At 43.0% G+C, this 20,287-nt stretch overlaps 1 protein-coding gene and 1 pseudogene across 1 annotated transcript; one reads left to right on the forward strand and one right to left on the reverse strand.

Moving 5' to 3' along the window:
- Nucleotides 1–2,783: 2,783 nt before the first annotated feature.
- Nucleotides 2,784–17,747, reverse strand: LOC137215634 (zinc finger protein 256-like). The gene is made up of 3 exons (XM_067721133.1): nucleotides 16,494–17,747; nucleotides 14,151–14,277; nucleotides 2,784–7,670 (listed from the first exon to the last, which is right to left on the reverse strand). The coding sequence occupies exons 1-3, from the start codon at nucleotides 16,524–16,526 to the stop codon at nucleotides 5,851–5,853; spliced, it is 1,980 nt and encodes a 659-aa protein (XP_067577234.1). The 5' UTR covers nucleotides 16,527–17,747; the 3' UTR covers nucleotides 2,784–5,850.
- On the forward strand, nucleotides 4,385–5,250 carry LOC137215433 (U6 snRNA-associated Sm-like protein LSm3 pseudogene; annotated as a pseudogene).
- Nucleotides 17,748–20,287: the final 2,540 nt, after the last annotated feature.

The following is a 20,287-nucleotide window of genomic DNA, read 5'->3' on the forward strand; positions in this document are numbered from 1 at the left end:
GCTGTCACCTTGATCTTGGACTTCCCAAGCCTCCAAAAGTGTGAGAAATAAATGTTTATTTATTTTTTAAATAAATTACCCAGTTTGTGGTATTTCATTATAACAACAAGAATGGACTAATGTTGCAGATTTAATGGCAACAAATTCCCTATTTTTGTTTATTTGAGAAAGGCTTTGTTTATCCTGCACTATCAAAGGATAATTTTGCCAGGAACAAAACTCTAGGTTGATGTTTTTTTTCTTTTTCAATGCTTCAATTATTTCACTTCAATCTCTTTTTGCCTGCACAGTTTCTAAGAAGATGAATTTAATTCTTTGTTCTGCTATAGGTAAGGGATCTCCCTCGTCCCCCTGCCCTGACTTCTTTCAGGATTTATCTTTGATTTTCTATAATTTGAAAATGATATCACACGTAGAATTTTAGCATTTATCCTCCTTAGTGTTCTCTGAACTTCCTGGTTCTGTGGTTCCTTGTCTGAGATTAATTTCTCCCCTAACAATATATCTTGGATAATCCAATCAAGTGTGAGTGTGAGTTGGCTGCCCTAGTTGGCTCCAGAGACCAAATATGAGATTTTTAAATAAATTTATTTATTTACGGCTGCGTTGAGTCTTCTTTGCTGCATACGGGCTTTCTCTAGTTGCAGCGAGCAGGGGCTACTCTTCGTTGTGGTGCACGGGCTTCTCATTGCGGTGGCTTCTCGTGGAGCATGGGCTCTAGGCGTGCAGGCTTCAGTAGTTGTGGCATGCAGGCTCAGTAGTTGTGGCTTGCAGGCTCTAGAGCGCAGGCTCAGTAGAGCTTAGTTTCTCAACGGGCTTAATTTCTCCACGGCTGTGGTATCTTCCCGGACTAGGGCTCAAACCCATGTCCCCTGCATTGGCAGGTGGATTCTTAACCACCGCACCATCAGGGAAGTCCCCAAATATGAGATTTTTGACTCAAAGACTGAGTCCTGCTTTTCCACCTCAGAGTCAGAATCCCAACTTTTGCATGCTGTCACCAAGGTGTGCCCAAGCTGTGGACATGGATGGCTAAGTGTCCCTACCAGATGCACGAGCGGTGGACGGTGGGGTGCTCCTGGGCAGGGTGGGGAGCCTGTGGATCTCCATGAACTCTGCTGCATCCCTCAGGGGACTCCAGGGGCAGATCTACCAGAACTCTGGGCAGGACACTGCCTTAGGCGATTAGCTTCTAGAGGGAGAAGCAGGGATTAAGCCCAGTGGGTCCTTCCTGAGTCTCCACATGGGCAGACAAATATTAGATGTCTCCTTTGGTCCCTGCACTGTCCCAGCCTTCCCACCCAGCATTGTGGGTCCGGCTCTCCCTGCTGTGGTCCTCCATCACCACCACACCTGTACTCCTCCTCCCTCTCTTTAGAGATGCAACCTCAGATCACAGGTGTCCCCGCTGACTTGACACATGTGCATCTTGGAGGAAAAGATGTAACCAGGTCCTTCTTAAGGTGTAGAGCAGAGAAAGCGTGCCCTAGACCCCTGCTCTGCACACTCCTAGCCCCAGTACCTATGAAACCCTGCCTAAACCGTGAAGGTAGGCAGTGGCCCTGCATCTAGAATGTGGTCCTGGGGTGCAGGTGTCTGAAATAGTATCCAAGTAGGTGGTGAGACCCATAGAAGGTAAACACAGTTGGAAATAAACAGCCAACAATTACAGAAAGGTAGAGATGAAAAGAACTTTGGAGAGTTCAGAGGGTGAGAATCCCTTGCAAGTTAACCGGTGGGGTCAGAGGAGGCAACTCAGGATAGTGTGAGTGCTCTGATACCTTGTCACTAACAAGGTGAGGCCAACTAGGGTTTCCACTGACACCCCAGGGTGTTCAGGGACATACCTCCCCCCTGGCCAGTCAGAATTATGTCTCTGAGGCGTCTGACCCTCCAACCAGCCCACAGCCCCCACAGCTATTGTCTGCCTGGCCTTGTAAAGTCTCCTCCTGCACATGCTAAGTTTAGTTTTCCATCAAAAAACCTGGGGGACCTTGAGTAGAATTTTTCAGTTCCTTCTCTGATCACATTCCAAATGAGTGGTGGGAGAATTTACACTTCAGAAATTGGGAAATACTACAAAGCAGGACTACATTTAATGTATTACTGAATGCCTTGACTTAAGTGATGGAGATTATGTTAATAATACATACTGATCTTAAATATGTGTGGGATTTGTGGTCATGACATTTTGCACAACATAGAAAATTTGAGGAAAAATCCTACCTTAATACAGGTATATCCTACCTGTATTAAAAACAATTATTCTGTATGGCAAATGTTACTCACTTCATTTAAAAATGAATAAAATTCCACATATGTCTTTGTTGTTTTGATGTCTTATTTGTAAATGAAAAGGGAAACAGCCATAATGCATATTTTTTTTAAAAAAGCAAATAACAAGAACTGAAACAGCACACACACACACACAAATATATGTATATACATATACATATACATATATATTTGTTAATATATATATATACACATACATACATAGAGGTGGCCAAGACCTGCAAAATGCTCAAAATCATGAATCATTAGAAAACTGAAATTAAAACCACACTGAGATAACACTATACACTTATGAAAAGGGCTGGCATAAAAATTAACCATACCAAACACTGGCAGGGATGTGAAAGAAATGGAACTCTCTAACATACTGCTGGTTAATATGCAAAAAAAAGTACAGTCACTTTAGATCTACCCTGTGACTCAGACACTCCACTTTAAGTTACTGACACAAGATCAAAGAGAAACACATCCATATAAACTGACACAAATGTTTGTAACAGGTTTATTTCCAATAGTCACAACCTAGAAATAACCTAAACACCCACAAAGAGATGGATAAGTAAATCAACAGTGATATATCCAAGGATAAGAATATTACTCAGGAAAAAAAAGAGAGAGATGAGCTACCCATATCTCAAAGTAATTACAAAGCATGAAGGAAATCAGAAAAAAATAAACAGCTTATTTTTCCAAGCATATAAATACAAGAAGATGCAAAGGTTATCTATTGTAAGGGAAAGTAAACCAATGGTTACCTGGAGAAGCTGGAAAGGAGGTAAGAAGAGATTATAAAAAGACATGAAGTAAATGACAGATATGGTCATTATCGGGAATAGGATGATGTTTTCAGAGGTTCATACCTATGTCAAAACCTATCAAACTGTACACTTTAAATATAAGCTGTTGAGTACATGTAAATTATATCTTTATAAAGCTTTAAAAATTAGCTCAAGATAAAAAAGAAGAAAAATATCTATGTCCCACTCTTTATGGGAAATAGGTTGGGCAATGCTGTATTGACTCCAGCATCTCTCTCTTCATGCCCTCCGGAAGGCCAGTCTTGTCTCAGTAGCAGCAAATATAGGGAGCAATGAACGTCTCCACCCAAGTCAAGAGGAGTGCTGCATCGGTCAAGAGAGCCACATCCTCAGAATATAAATCCCCTTTTCTCTTTTTTCTTCCCTGCGCAGTAAGGGCCTTGAGGCGAACATCACCGAGAGGCTACAGCAATCCACAAAACCTGATTAATTTCTGACAATGTCCTCAGCTACACAAGATAAGCATGCCTAGAGGTCCCGAGATTTGTGTACACACAGATCCTCTGGTCACAGAAACATTTCTGGCTACACTTTTAGGAGAGGAACATTTCATCTAGCTGGCTGCAGACTCCTCCACTACCTATTAAAGTAGAGTTTCCGTACCTATTACGGTTTCCCTTGGAACCAACAGTCTTATAACCAGTGAGACTAGCCCAGTGACTTGTGGCCATCAGGGAATGTGGATCTTTGTAGACCTGGGGAAAATATCCCCTCAACAGTGCTGGGATACCCTGTGATATCTACCTTGAGTAAGAGAAAAAAATCATGTGGCTCTCAGAAACACTGTTAAGATTCTCACATGTCCCCCTCCTTAGAGTCATCCAAGACTCATAAAAAACATAGGATACAGGCCTCAAATGAGGAAGAGAAAGCCCAGCAGTCTTTCCTAGGAGGCTCTATGCAGCAATGCAAATTTGGTAAAAATTGTCAAGTTGTTTTCTGCCATCTTGCTGTCCCTCCTCAGGCACAGCGTTGAGACCCATAAAAACTTCTTCTCCCATTCATGCCTGTAGAGCACAAATTTGTACTAGTTTATAAACTACCCTACACCAGAATAGAACTCCCCAAATTAATGAGGACTTAAAGGCCTTAGTTATTATTCAAGTCAAGGCAATATGTGGCCAAGAGTTCTAGAGTGTGTGACTTGCAAGCTGGAAAGACACATCACAAGTATCACGTGACACCAACATGTCCCTGAAAATTATAGTCTTTGTTTGAATGCTGCCAGAAAACTCAAATGATGTTCTATGGAACAACATTGGGTCAGGTCCATGCCCAAGGTAATCAAAGAGGAGGGAAATATCCCCTAGGGCTCAGGTGACTCCTAACTTGGCTAACACAGTGGGGGACAGAGTCAGCTTCCCTGAGCAAACTGGGTTGGTGACTGATGCACACTTTGTAGGCCTGCTGGCCAGTAGAGATAAAATGGCCTTCCCACATAACCGGGGATTCTCCCCACTGTGCATGCTCAGATGTATGAGAGTCAATTCAGACAGATGGCTCCTCAGATAGTTTCCTCCAGTGCCCTTATACTGACCACTGAAACTACACATTTCCTGCCCATCTATGCCATTGCGCAGTGTAAACTCTCTGGTATTGAAAGAGGTTACATTTTCCTATACAGTAAGTCCCCTACATACGAACCTTCAAGTAGTGAGCTTTCAAAATGCGAACATGCATTCTCATGTCCAATCACATGAGTTAGTTCATGTGTCTGGTGTACATTTTAACATGTGTGTATCCTCTACAAGTGCTGGTGCTTTTGCGTACTTACTGTACAGTACTGTATAGAGTAGTACAGTATCTTTATTTCAAGCCCAGGATGTCCAGAAACAAGCATAAAAGCAGAGGTGATGTGAAAGATTTTGGACGATGTGGACCAGTAACAAACTACGAACACTGTAGAAGAGCTCCTGGATCTCATTTCACTCACATGGATGAGTGAAAATGAGAAACAACACAGAGCTTCGAGGGAGGTTACATTAAAATATGATATTGGGAGATGTGGAAGAAACTGTGACAACTATAGAAATTGATGAACAAACATATGAAGAAATCAACAAAATGGAATATTCCAATGCTCTTTTTCCGGGGAGATGGTGTTGTCCTAGTTGCCCCGCCATTGAGAGTTAGCTGAAACAAAGAATTTATCCTGTGTGGAAAATGAGATTTTGTATAATTGCCTCTTTAAATGTAGAAGATATTCAAAAGAGAAACTGGCGTACAGTTTGATATTAAGAAAAAACCAAGAATTCTTCCACTCTTGAAATAAGTTGATTTTCAGATAGCTCACAAATTCTTATGCTAAATGGCAGTTTAATTTTCTCCAACCCTTCCAATAAATGTGATCACCAAGATGCAGAACTTTTTCAGGAGTTCATTTGCCCCACTCTTTTTTCAGACAATTTCTGGGTTTCTTTCTTTAAATTGAATTGTTTCCTTTTTTTGATTTAAAAAAAAAAAAGCAATGGTGATGGAGCTGGTACTATTGTACTTTTCAAGGTACTGTAAAGTATGATTAAAAACGTTTTATTTTTTGTTTTTTATGTACTATTTGTGCGAAAAGTATTATAAACCTATTACAGTACAGTACTATATAGCCCATTGTGTTAGTTGGGTACCTAGCCTAACTCTGTTGAACTTAAGAACAAATTGGACTTACAAACTCACTCGCGGAACAGAACTTGTTAGTTCGTATAAGACATACTGTAAAAGGTTTCCCACATTCACTGCACTCTTAAGGCCTTTCTCCACTGTGACCTCTCTGATGACAACGCAGTTTGGAAGTGGTAATAAAAGACTTCCCACATGCACTGCACACATAAGGCCTTTCTCCAGTGTGAACCCTCTGATGATAATGGAGAGTGGAACTACAGGTAAAAGATTTACCACATTCACTGCACTCATAAGGCCTTTCTCCTGTGTGAATTCTCTGGTGTATTATGAGGTTATTTCTTTGGATAAAGGATTTCCCACATTCGCTACACTCATAAGGTCTTTCTCCAGAATGAACTCTCTGATGATAATGGAGGTCAGACCTAGAGATAAAAGATTTCCCACATTCACTGCACTCATAAGGTCTTTCTCCAGTGTGAGCTCTCTGATGGTAACGAAGGCTGGAGCTGAAGGTAAAAGATTTCCCACATTCATTGCACACATAAGGCCTTTCTCCTGTATGAATTCTCTGGTGTAAAATGAGGTTATTTCTCCGATTAAAGGATTTCCCACATTCACTGCACTCGAAAGGCCTTTCTCCTGTGTGAACTCTCCAGTGTTGAATGAGTGTCCACCTATTGTTAAAAGATTTCCCACATTCAGTGCACTTAAAAGGCTTTTCACCAGTGTGAGCTTTCTGGTGTTGATTCAATTGGGATCCATATTTAAACAACTTCCCACACTCACTACATTCATAAGGCCTTTCTCCTGTGTGAACTCTCTGGTGTTGAATGAGAACCCACCTATTGTTAAAAGATTTCCCACATTCACTGCACTCATAAGGCCTTTCTCCAGTGTGAACTCTTTGATGATAATGAAGGTTAGAGCTAGTGGTAAAAGACTTCTCACATTCACTGCACTCATAAGGCCTTTCTCCTGTGTGAGATCTCTGATGGTATCTGAGGGCAGGCCTAGAGATAAAAGATTTCCCACAGTCACTACACTCATAAGGCCTTTCTCCTGTGTGAGATCTCTGATGATAAGTGAGGGCTGAGCTAGAGGTAAAAGATTTCGAACATTCACTGCACACGTAACTGTTTTCTCCATTGTGCCATGTGTGGGGAGAAATGAAGATAGATTTGTAGGGTAAGGATTTCCCACATTTGCTGCACTTGTACTGCCTTGCCGCAGAATGAATGCTTTGATGTTGACTGACGGTTGAGCTCTGCCTAAAGGATTTTCCAAATTCACCACACACATGAAGCCTTTCTCCAGCGTGGACTCTCTGGTGTACAACAAATGAGGATTTGTACCTGAATGTTTTCCCACACTCACTGCACACAAAACAAGGTCTTCCAGTGTGGACCCACTGGTCCTGAACAAGTGTGTGTTTGAGGCTGAGGGCTTTCTTGCATTCTCCCCAGGTGTGATGACCTCTCCTGCCTTGTGAACTTGACTCGCACTGGGTGATTGTGTTTGGCTTCTCGACAGTACAAGAGGCCTGTTGCTGCAGATGTCCCACAATAGTCAGGAAGTCCTTTTCAAACTCCCTACAGGTAAATGGCTTCTGTGACACATGGAACCTGCAGCTCTTCACAAACAAGGCCTCATCCACACTGCTTCTGAGAGTTTTCTCTCCCATGTGCTGCCTTTGGTGCTGTTTAAAGTTTGCACTAAAATAAAATAGTTTCACGCATGTCCCACACCTCAACAGTTTCTGGCTGTGTTGTATTTCCTGATCCTCAGCCAAGTGGAAAACATTTCTCAAGACTGGACCACACATCTCACAGGGGTGCGTCTTCTGGGAACACAAAGCTGCCTTGGGAGTCCTAGCCTGTGACATTCCTAGAGAAGCGATCTGTTCAAAAGGTGCCTCTGCATCCTCTGCTCCACAGCAGCAACCTGAACAGAAAGAGATGCTGGTCAAGTGCATGTCGACGATAGGGAAGGGTCAAGCTCATCACAGATGTGCATCTGTCTCAACTACAAAACAGCCAGAAAACAATTAAAAAGATGGCAACAGTAAGTCCTTACAAAATTCTACAATTCAAACACAGCAGCCAGGGGACTTCCCTGGTGGTACAGTGGTTAAGAATCCGCCTGCCAATGCAGGGGACACGGGTTCAAGCCCTGGTCCAGGAAGATCGCACTTGTCGCACAGCAACTAAGCCCGTGTACCACAACTAATGAGGCCGTGCTCTAGAGCCCATGAGCCACAACCACTGAGCCCATGTGCCACAACTACTGAGCCCACATGCCACAACTACTGAGCCCACATGCTGCAACTACTGAAGCCCATGCACCTTGAGCCCATGCTCTGCAATAAGAGAAGCAACCGCAATGAGAAGCCCGTGCACCGCAACGAAGACTAGCACCCACTCGCCACAACTAGAGAAAGCCCATGCGCAGCAATGAAGACCCAATGCAGCCATAAATAAATAAATAAATAAATTAATTAATTAAAAAAAAAAGAAAACAACAGCAAGGACTTCCCTAGCAGTCCAGTGGTTAAGACTCCATGCTTCCACCGCAAGGGGCGTAGGTTTGATCCCTGGTAGGGGAACTAAGATTCCACATACCATGTGGTGTGGCCAAAAACAAAAAATAAAACAAAAATACCCCAGCAGCCAAATCAGTAAAAGAACAAGACTCAATCATACATTGCCAAAGAGACTCACTTCAGCATTAAGGACACACATAGGCTGAAAGTGAAGGCAACATAAAGACATTTCATGCAAATGGAAAACCAAAAGCCAGCAAGAGTAGCTATACTTATGTCAGACAAAATGAACATTAAGTGAAAATCTGCCACAACAGACAAAGAGGTTCATGATATAATGATAAAGGAGTTAATTCATCAAGAGAATATAACAATTGTAAGTGTATATGCAGCTAACATTGGAGCACAAAAATATATGAATCAAATATTAACCAATCTGAAGGCAAAAATAGACAGGAACACAATAAGGGACTTCAATATTCTCCTTTCAACAACAGGTAGATCATCCAGACAGAAATACAACAAGAAAAAAAAGAAAACTTTGGACTGGAACTATACTTTAGATCAAATGGACATATACAAAACATATCATCCAAATGCAGCAGAATACATATTCTCAAGTGCACACAGAACACTCCCTAAAAATTAAAAATAACCCAAACAAACAACAACAACAAAAGAACATTCCCTAGAGCAATCATATGTTATAGGTTATAAAACCAGATCTAACAAATTTAAGGAGATTGAAATAATATAACGTATCTTTGCTGACCACAATGGTACGAAACAAGAAATCAGTAACACGAGGAAAGTGGGGAAATTCACAAATATGTGTAAATTAAACAACACAATAATGAAAAAACAATAGGTCTCAGAAGAAACCAAAGAACACCTTAAGACAAATGAAAACAGAAACACAAAGTACCAAAACTTATGGGACACAGCAAAAGCAGTTCAAAAAGGGAAATTTAGATAAATAAATAGCTAATGTAGGCATTTATAGAAAAATAAAAATCTTGGCTTCACAGTTGACGTCTACCAAACACTCAAAGAAGATTAAATACCTATCCTTTTCAAACTCTTCCAAAATACTGAAGAAAAAGGAATGCTTCCTAACTCATTTTACAAGGCTAACATCACCTGATACCAAAAACAGACAAAGACAACACAAAAAAAGAAAATTATAGGATATCTCTGATGAACACAGATGCAAAAATACTGAACAAAGTATTAGCAAACTAAATACAACATTAAAAGGATCGTACAGCATGATTATTCCAGGGATGCAAGGATGGTTCGAAATCTACAAATCAATCAATGTGATACATCACATTAACAAAATGAAGGATTAAAACCATATGATCATCTCAATAGATACAGAAAATGTATCTGGCAAGATTCATCACCCATTTATGATTAAAAACTCTGAAAGAATTGCATAAAGAAGGAACATACCTCAACATAATAAAGGCCATATATGAAAAACCCCTCAGCTGACATCAAACTCAATGGTGAAAAGTCAACAGCTATCCCTCTAAAATCAGGAACAAAAAAAGGATGTCCACTATCTCCACTCTTCTTCAACATAGTATTGGAAGTCCTAGCCAGAGCAGTAAGGCAAGAAAAACAAAAGGCATCTAAAGTGGAAAGGAATATGTAAAATTTTCACTATTTGCAGATAACATAATTTTACACATAGAAAACTTTAAAGACTCTACCAAAAAACTATTAGAAATAATCAACAAATAAAGTTGCAGAGTACAAAATCAACATACAAAACTCAGTTGAATGTCTAAACTCGAGCAATGAACTAGCAAAAAAAAGGAATTAAGAAAACAATCTCACTTAAATGGCAACAAAAAGAATAAAATACATAGGTATAAACTTAACTATGGATAAAGACCTGTACAATGAAAACTATAAGACATTATTGAAAGATTGTAAAAGAAATCTTTTCAAACAAATGGAAAGATATTTAACACTCATTGATTGGATGAATTAACATTGTTAAAAGGTCCATATTAGGGACTTCCTTGGGGATCCAGTGGGTAAGACTCTGAGCTCTCAATGCAGCGGGCCTGGGTTCAATCCCTGGTCGGGGAACTAGATCCCACATTCATGCCACAACTAAGAGTCCGCATGCCAAAACTAAGACCTGGTGCAGCCTAAATAAATAAATAAATCTACCCTTTAAAAAAAAAGTCCATATTGGGACTCCCTGGTGGCACAGTGGTTAAGACTCTGCCTGCCAATGCAAGGGACATGGGTTTGAGCCCTGGTCCAGGAAGATCCCACTTGCCATGGAGCAACTAAGCCAGTGTGCCACAACTACTGAGCCTGTGCTCTAGAGCTCATGAGCCACAACTACTGAGCCCACATGCCACAACTACTGAAGCCCACACACCTAGAGCCTGTGCTCCGCAACAAGAGAAGCCACCACAATAAGAAGCCCATGCACAGCAATGAAGAGTAGCCCCAATCACCGCAAGTAGAGAAAGCCTGCATGCAGCAAGAAAACCCAACGCAGCCAAAATAATTATAATAATAATAAATAAAAAATAAATTTATAAAAACTAAATAAGGGCTTCCCTGGTGGTGCAGTGGTTGAGAATCTGCCTGCCACTGCAGGGAACAGGGGTTCGATCCCTGGTCTGGGAAGATCTCACATGCCGTGGAGCAACTAAGCCCGTGAACCACAACTACTGAGCCTGTGCTCTAGAGCCTGTGAGCCACAACTACTGAGCCCACACACCTAGAGCCTGTGCTCTGCAGCAAGAGAAGCCACTGCAATGAGAAGCCCACATACTGAAATGAAGAGTAGCCTCCAATTGCCACAACTAGAGAAAGCCTGTGAGCAGTGAAGACCCAACACAGCGAAAATGAAAAAAAATTAAAAAAAAAACACTAAATAAACTAAAATGTCCATATTACCTAAAGCAATTTACAAATTGAATGCAATCCCTATTGAAATCCCATAAAAAATAAATTTATAAAAATAAGTAAAATAAAATGTCTATATTACCTAAAGAAATCTCAGATTGAATGCAATCCCTATTGAAATCCCAATGACATTTTTCACAGAAATAAAACAAAAAATTCTACAATTTATATAAAACCACAAAAGATCACAAATAGCCAAAGCAATCTGAGATTTAAAAAAAAACAAAAACAGGGCTTCCCTGGTGGCGCAGTTGTTGAGAGTCCACCTGTCGATGCAGGGGACACAGATTCATGCCCCGGTCCAGGAAGATCCCACATGCTGCAGAGCGGCTGGGCCCGTGAGCCATGGCCACTGAGCCTGTGCGTCTGGAGCCTGTGCTCTGCAACAGGAGAGGCCACAACAGTGAGAGGCCCACGTACCACAAAACAACAACAACAACAACAACAAAAAAAAAACAAAGCTAGGGGAATTCCCTGGCAATCCAGTGGTTAGGACTCAGCATTTTCACTGCAGTGGCCCGGGTTCAATCCCTGGTCCAGGAACCAAGATCCAACAAGACACACTACATGGCCCAGAGAAATAAACAAACGCTAAAAAACAAACAAAAAACCCCCCCAAACAACATAAACAAAGCTATAGGTATCACAACCCCTGATTTCAAACTATATTACAAAGCCATAGTAATCAAAACAGCATGGTATTGGCAGAAAAACATATATATAGATCAAAAGAAACAGAACTGGGAACCCAAAAATAAACCCACAGATATGTGGACAATTAAGATTGAAAAAGGAGCAAAAACCATACAATGGAGAAAGGTCTTCAATAAATGGTGTTGGGAAAACTGGACAGTCACATGCAAAGAAATTAAACTAGACCTCTATCTCACAGCATACACAAAAGTCAACTCAAAAAGAATTAAAGACTTGAATGTAATATCTGAAACCATAAAACTCCCAGAAGAAAACACAGGCAGCACACTCTTTGACATCGGTCTTACTAATCAATAACTTTCTAGATATGTCTCTTCAGGGAAGGGAAACAAAGGAAAACATCAACAAATGGGATTACATCAAACCAAAAAGCTTCTGCACAGCAAAGGAAACCATCAATAAAATGAAAAGACATCCTGGGACTTCCCTGGCAGTCCAGTGGTTAAGACTGCCTTTCCACTGCAAGGGGCATGGGTTCGATCCTTGGTTGGGGAACTAAGATCCTGCATGCCATGCAGCAAACTACCCCCCCACTCCCCGCCCAAAAAAAAGACACCTTATTTAATGGGAGAAGGTATCTGCAAGTGATATATGTAATAACGGGTTACTATCCAAAATATATAAAGAACTCACACAACTCAACAACAATAACAAAACCAAAACAACCCAATTAAAAAATGGGCAGAGGAGCTGAATAGACATCTTTCCAAAAGACATACAGATGGCTAACAGGAACAAAACCAGTATCTCCATGAAATACATGCACGTACATATATATATACATACATATACATATACATATATAATATTGCAGCATTATTCAGAAGAGTCAAGATAGGGAAACACTATAAGGTGTTCATCAGGGGACGAAATGATACAGAAAATATGATATACACATAGACACACGCACCAACTTTCCCATGCATATGTGTGCAGAAATACTCAGCCATGAAAAAGGAAAAACTGCAACTTGCAACAAGGATGAACCTAGAGAACATTATGCTAAGTGAAATAAGCCACAGAGAGAAAGACAAATACTGTATATTACTTATATATAGAGTCTTAAAAAAAGTAAAACTTAGAGAAACATAAAGCAGAATGCCAGATATTGAGGGTTAAAGAAATGGGGAGATGTTGGTCAAAAACACTTTCAGTTATGAGTAAGTTATAAGGATCGAATGTGTAGCATAGTGACTATAGTTATTTATTTATTTTTAATTTTTTCTTAATTAATTAATTTTTTTTGGCTGCATTGGGTCTTCTTGCTGTGTGTGGGATTTAGTTACAGGGAGCAGGGGTTACTCTTCATCGCAGTGCACGGGCTTCTCATTGCAGTGGCTTCTCTTGTTGTGGAGAATGGGCTTCAGTAGTTGCAGCATGTGGACTCAGTAATTATGGCTTGTGGGCTCTAGAGCGCAGGCTCAGTAGTTGTGGCACACAGGCTTAGTTCTCCACGACATATGGGATCTTCCTGGACCAGGGCTCAAACCCAGGTCCCCTGCATTGTCAGACAGATTCTTAACCACTGTGCCACCAGGGAAGTCCACTATAGTTATTTATTAACACTGTATTGTACACTTGAAATTTGCTAAAAGAGTAGATCCTAGGTGTTCTCATACACGCACACACAGAAAAGTAATTATGTCAGGTGATAGGTGTGTTAATTAACTTCACAATGGTAATTATTTCATAATATATATGTATATCAAATCATCACGTTATATATATTAAATACAGAAATTTTGTCAATTATACCTCGATAAAGTTGGGGCAGGATGAAATGGATAGAAGAAGTCTAAACATCACAAAAAGAACTATATAAGATAGAGTTCAATAGTAGTCCATGTACGTAGTCACCATGACAATGGCTGCAATTCCATAAACAGGCAGGCACAAGAAATTGTCAGATACAGGAGTGGCCACAGAAACTGCATGGACCTGGACACACTGACCCATCAAGTGAAAGGGCAAGCAAGCTGCATCCATTAGCCTTACTGCAAGACTACTGACCTCAAATCCTTCCCTATGAGGGTTTGGTACAGCAGGAATTAGGGCTGTAGGGGAGAAAAGAGGGTAGTGCAAACACCCCAGCCTTAACTACCACAACTACCCAGAACACTGGGGAAGCAAGCAATGCCTACACCACATGCAGCACAGAGCACTTTCTGGGGGCGGTGAGGCAGAATACAGACCCTAGCCCAGGTCACTGGGGAGGGGGAGGGTCTTACCCACTGAGGATATAAGTGCGTAGTTCTCCAGCATCACATCAAGGTACAGGCGTATCTGAGCCTCATCAAGGAGTCTCCATTCCTCCCAGGAGAAGTACACGGCAATGTCTTCAAAGGTCACACCAACCTGTCACAAAGGGGACAGATGAAACCTTGCACATTCTCTGAGAAATCACAACACATCTCCCCACACACCTATGCCATTCCCATCCTCCACTGGAGCTCCCCACCTCAGAGGAGATACCAGGCCCTGGTGCCACTGATGCCTGCTCTCTCTTCATCATCCCGTTTTATCACTGTGTTCAGCCCTCAGCAGTAACTGGCAGTGAGGGTGCACCCAGATGCCATCTAAGCTCTGGGCTTGGCCGGTAATATCCCTTCCCTCCAGCCAAGCAATTCCCCTGGAATCTCTCAAATTGTGGGAATTGAGACACAGCCAAATGTAAGCTCATGCTTTACCTGTAAATCCTCAAAACCAGGGCCTGGGGGCCATCAGCTCACACTTCCTTTCCATGTGCACATCATTCTGTAGATGATATTTCTCTCACAATTTCAGACCCTAGAGTTGCGCTTCCACAGCACTGCCACATCCCTGCACCACACCATAGAATTCTCCCTGAACATACCCACATATTTGGCGCTTGGCATCCAGAGGGGGCTTAAGAAATTCAGACAGGATTTGGTACAACCCCAGTCCTTTGATGGATCCAATACCAGAGTAAGTCACAAATGCTGCTTAGAAGATCTCCCCAACTGCCTCTAATCTTTGCTTCAGTATTAGCCACCCAGAGCCACATGTGAATTTCATATTCCCTCAACTCTCTTCAACTTTCTTACTGCCAGTTCTGTCCTTTCAGCAGCCACAACACTCCTCTCTCTCTCCACTCAACCTCTGTAAAAAAAAAACAAAAAACCACTCCTAAAAACCTCCCTGCCAGGCACAGTGACCCACAAATGACGACATTTGCTGCAGACCATATCCACTAGCAAGCCTCAAACGTCCCACACCCCGTCAAAGCTCACCACAAAATTCTGGAGAAGCCACATAGTAGTAATACTAAATAAGCAACAGACCCAGTCTCACTGCCTTCTTGTCTCAATTACTCCTAAGTCTCCTCAGCTGTCACTCGTCCACTCATCCCATGGAAGCCTCGGCCTCCCGCCAGATCAACCTCTCTCCCATACCGTTCCCACTGCCACTTCTCTACCTCACTTGGGTTTGCAATGCCCAGCAACCCAATCAGGCCCTGAGCCAGAGAACCACTCCTCAGCACACACCAATCTTTCTGACCTACTAATACCATGGCCCCTATAACCTGTACTCCCCTCCTAAATGTGATCCACAGCTCCACCCTGGTCCACACAATGGCCATCACTTTTTAAAGTTTCCATTCCTGAACACCTTCCCCAGTTTTCCAGACCTGCATGTCCAGCTGCCCACTTGTTGCCTACACTCACTCTTCTCTGAAACATCTCAGACTCTTAACAGCGCCAAAACAAACTTATAACATTCCCAAGAATAATTAACCTGCTGCTAACGTCCCCATCCAGTTGATGGGCCTTCCATCCCTTCGTCTACTAGGACAAACACCCCTAGGGTCATCCCTCACTACTTCCTTTCTCTTGGCACCAGCAACACCCACAATTTGGTTTGACCCTTCTCAAAAAATTGATCCAGAATTCAACCACTTCTCGCATATCCAAGACAGTCACTGTGGTCCATCAGCACTCACCTAGGCTATTGATATTAATCCGTCTGTGCTTCCTGTCTCCTCCCTTACCCCCCTGATTTGTTCTATTCTTTGCAGCCAGAGGAAGCCTATTTTGGTCTGGGTGAGATCGCTTCCCACCTGCGAGTCAACCCTATATCACCTGTGTAATAAACGGCCAACTTTTTTTTTTTTTTTTTTGCCACACCATGCGGCTTGTGGGACCTTTGTTCCCCGACCGGGGATTGAAACCCGCCCTTAGCAGTGAGAGCGCGTTGTCGTAACCACTGGACGGCCAGGGAAGTCTCATAAACGGCCAGCTTTTCATGCAGCAACGCTGCAAGCTTAACTCTGGGCAGCAGCATCTTGTTCCTAGCAGAAACAATCGAGAATTGCCTCAGTCCCTGGTCAGTCAGACCTCCAAACCTCTGCTCGTGACGGTCCCGGTCCCTCCGCCTGTGACCCTCTGCCACGCGCCAGCACACTGTCAGAAGAAACAAGGCCCCACCCACGGCCGCCTCACCGTCCTGGACACCGGGGCCTGGGCTGCAGGCACGTGAACAGGGGCCCCGCACTGGGGGCTTTAGTGTCTGGTGGGGTGAGGGCGGTGAGTGGCCGGAGGACGAGTGTTTACCTGACGCGGGTCCCTCGGCGCTGCCGCCGCCATCGGACTCTGTGGGCGGAGCGGGACCGGAGCTGCGGGAGAGGAAACGAGACGCTGGCACGGCGGTCACTCTCCCGGGTCTGGTGCAGGGCCCCCAGGTGGCGTCGCCGAGCCTCAGACCCGCCTCTGTGCAGCGGGTACCTTCTCAGTCTCGTCACCTCTTCCCAGCACCGGTAACCGAAGCTTTCGAATTGTGAAAACGCTCAAGCACATTCAAAATGACGTCCACAACGAGGCGACCGGAAGTCCCGCCCTGACGCTAATGCGTCCCAGGAAAACCTGGCTTCTCTTGCCTTAATTGGCTCATCTTCGCAGCCATCCATCGCACATCCGTCTGGGTAATGCATTTCCCACAGATCCACAAGCGTAGGTCCAGAATGTTACAACTCTGACATCTTGGAGAAAAGCCAAATCTACATCGCGAGGACTTACCGCTAGGAAAACCAACCAAAGTCCAGAGACGGAGGACGGGCATTGCCTCTTCTTAAAGAGAGTGCACTCAGATGTTTGAGGAATACTATCTGTAGCTGATCACCCAAGTGTTTGGAGACGTTATTTCAGGCTCTGTGAAGCTCAGCGTGTTCCCAGAGTCGAAGAGTATCTTTCGAGATGCTCTCAAATCCATTAATCCAAATGGACATACGATTGCAGAGTCATTTAGACAAATAATGGAGCCAATGGAAACTGAAGCTAATAAACAATAGTGTACTCTCCGTCTGAGTATGTTTGGTAAAGACAAAATAAACACCCCAGAAAGTGTAGCGATAAGAAAGATAGAAGGATGTTGCGCCACCTTGAGGAAGGAGTACAAAGACGGGTCTTTGACGGTGATTCCCACAGAGAACATGTCTCCTGCCTGTACAGTTAAATGCTGTGTCCACTTCGTTGAGCAACACTTTCATCTACTTAATATATCTTACTCCATATCCTTACATGTATTCAATTCCTTTCTGAATCTGACGTCAGTCTCAAAAAGAGAAAAACAAAACAAATGCTATTTTGGCATGGGACAATGGCTGCAGTGTTTTGCCGTATTCCATCGTTATTTATCATTTCGTGGTTGGTCTTGTTTCATCTACCCCATGCACCTTAGTATATTATTTCACCTGTAATCCTAGAAAGCTTGTATTTTAATGTATAAACTCTACAGAATGTGTTTTTAAAATGTAAGGGTTCTTTCATAAATCCAATAAATTTAGCACATAAAACCATAATATTTAAAATTATAGGGACTTCCCTGGTGGTCCAGTGGTTAACTTTGCGCTCCCAATGCAGGGGGCCCGGGATCCATCCCTGGTCAGGGAACTAGATCCCACATGCATGCTGCAACTAAATGTTCGCATGCCGCAAATAAGAGTCAGCATGACGCAACTAAGAGTCAGCATAACACAACAAAGATCCCATGTGCAGCAACTAAGAACGGGTACAGCCAAATAAATAAATAAATATTTTAAAATTATAAATATGTAGTGTTGAATTTTCTTGTTGTAGTATTCGTTATTTAGGGAGGATTTATTGCAATCTGGAAACAAAATATATATTTAGCCAATTATTGTGCCTTGTTAGTCTATTAACCTATATGTACCCACTCAGTGTGGGCACATTAGAGCCAAGTAGGTGGAAGGCACTGCAGCCTGTAGACTGTGATGGGCCCACTGCATCTACCAGTCAGTGGAAATTTGTTGTAACCTCCCTAGGGACCCAAGAGGATATGGAGCTCTGAGGCCTGTAGTCCATTTATCCTTCTGCCCCCACCCACTCTTTGCCACTACTGCAGAAGGAAAGGTTTGCATCAGGTAAGAGTCAGCTCTGCTTTCCAACTGCTGAAGCTTATCATATGGGTTTGTCCCCACCAGCTCTGGACCCTGGAAGAGTTGTATAATGTCTTTGTACCTCAAGATAAAAGTTAGCCTAGGTTCAATATAGCTGATTTCACAGATGTAGAAAACTCATCTTGGCTTAGCACAGGATGAGTTTTGCTCATTTATAGATATGTTCCTATGTATAGGCAGTGAACTCAGCACCACAAAGTGATTCAGGGACCAAGATGCCTTCTATTGTGAACATGTGGCTTTAAGGCTTTCCTGGCACCATCCAGCTGACCAAGAGGAAACAAGAGGAAAGGGAGAAGTCACACCCACTATCACATACCTGACTTCCAATCACATTCTGTTGACAAGAACTAGTCTTTTTGGCCACCCCTGTGTGCATGGGCAGGAAAATGAGGTTGAGCTGTGTGCCCAAGAGAAGACCAAATGAGTCTGGTGAACATACATGCAGTTGGCTGCACTCCGCATACTCTTGAAAAATGACAGCCGTAATAGATTCTATGCCGTGTAAGCAGATAACGCAGGAAATGATCCACATAAGACCTTGGTCACAGTGTGTGGCTCAACAAAAGTTACTTATTAATATTTGTTATGTAACAATGATAGTCATAATGAATAATATTAATAGCTCAAATTTATTTGCAGACTCACTTGAAAAGTCACACTTCCTAGTTAATTATACCCATAAGGGACTTCCCTGGTGGTTTCAGTGGTTAAGACTCTGCACTTCCAATGCAGGGGGCCCAGATTCGATCCTTGGTCAGGGAACTAGATCCCACATGCCACAACTAAAAATTCCGCATGCCTCAACTAAAGATCCCACACAAAAAATAAATAAAATAGGGCTTCCCTGGTGGCTCAGTGGTTGAGAGTCCGCCTGCCGATGCAGGGGACACGGGTTCGTGCCCCGGTCCGGGAAGATCCCACATGCCGCGGAGCGGCTGGGCCCGTGAGCCATGGCCACTGAGCCTGCGCGTCCGGAGCCTGTGCTTCACAATGGGAGAGACCACAACAGTGAGAGGCCCGCGTACAGCAAAAAAAAAAATATATGTGTGTGTGTGTGTGTGTGTGTGTGTGTGTGTATACACCCATGAATACTCTTCATCCCGCACCTATACCTTCACTGTATATGTTGATCCTTCTCTTTATTAGTGAGACACTGAAAAAGTCTTTTCCTCCATGTCTTCCTGTTCTCACTGTCCTGTAAAACATAAAGAGGTAACTTGCTCTTCTTTCATATCTGGGCTGATGCAGGCAGCTGGAGCCATGCGGCATATTGATAGCTATCACGCAGAGTCATGGTCTCTTTCCTCTGGTAGCTTCTCCAGCTGGCCAGATTCTCCACTGTTCCTCAAAGTCTGTTCCCAATCTTCACCCCTCTCCTCAGTACCATGTCTCCACTTTAATATGACAAGCTAACAGACTCTTTATTCCTAAAAAGGGCCCATAATCTTTCCCAGTCCTCCAAATTCCCCAATTTTAGTGGTCCCTGACTTCCAAGAGGTTGAGAAGGCTGGAAACAAACTCAGATCCCTCAGTCCTTCTTCTATGCAACCCAAAATGCAGCCATAGCCATCCACATGTCTTGTCCATCTGACATTATTTTCACCCCCTGGATTCACCACGCCAACAAACTCAATGAGCTCTGACACTACTATCCTATTCCAAGGTATCGTATCTTGCCTGAGTGTGATTTCCCCACATTTGCGCTGTGCACTGTTCAGCTCGGACTCCTGCACCAGCTCCCAAATCCACACAGACCTTGCTCCAGACCGCCACCACCTCCCACACAGCTGCTCACTCCTCATATAACCTACTTCATGTTCAAAATGAGGAGTCTGTACTTTTGTCTTTGCTCCGTAACCCTTACACACTCATGTAGAGCTGTATCCTCCTTTCTTCTTCCTTTCTCACCTCTGCAGAAATGGTCCTGAC

Source organism: Pseudorca crassidens, chromosome 20, assembly GCF_039906515.1.
Source record: "Pseudorca crassidens isolate mPseCra1 chromosome 20, mPseCra1.hap1, whole genome shotgun sequence".
NCBI lineage: Eukaryota > Metazoa > Chordata > Mammalia > Artiodactyla > Delphinidae > Pseudorca > Pseudorca crassidens.

What these genes read in the sequence shown, in the direction of transcription:
- LOC137215634 (XM_067721133.1), bottom strand. Translation starts at nt 16,526, where the DNA reads ATGGCGGCGGCAGCGCCGAGGGACCCGCGTCAG. An exon ending in CGCCGAGGGACCCGCGTCAG is followed by an intron (nt 14,278 to 16,493) that starts GTAAACACTCGT and finishes CCTTTGTGACAG; the next exon opens with GTTGGTGTGACCTTTGAAGA. An exon ending in CGCACTTATATCCTCAGTGG is followed by an intron (nt 7,671 to 14,150) that starts GTAAGACCCTCC and finishes CTTTCTGTTCAG; the next exon opens with GTTGCTGCTGTGGAGCAGAG.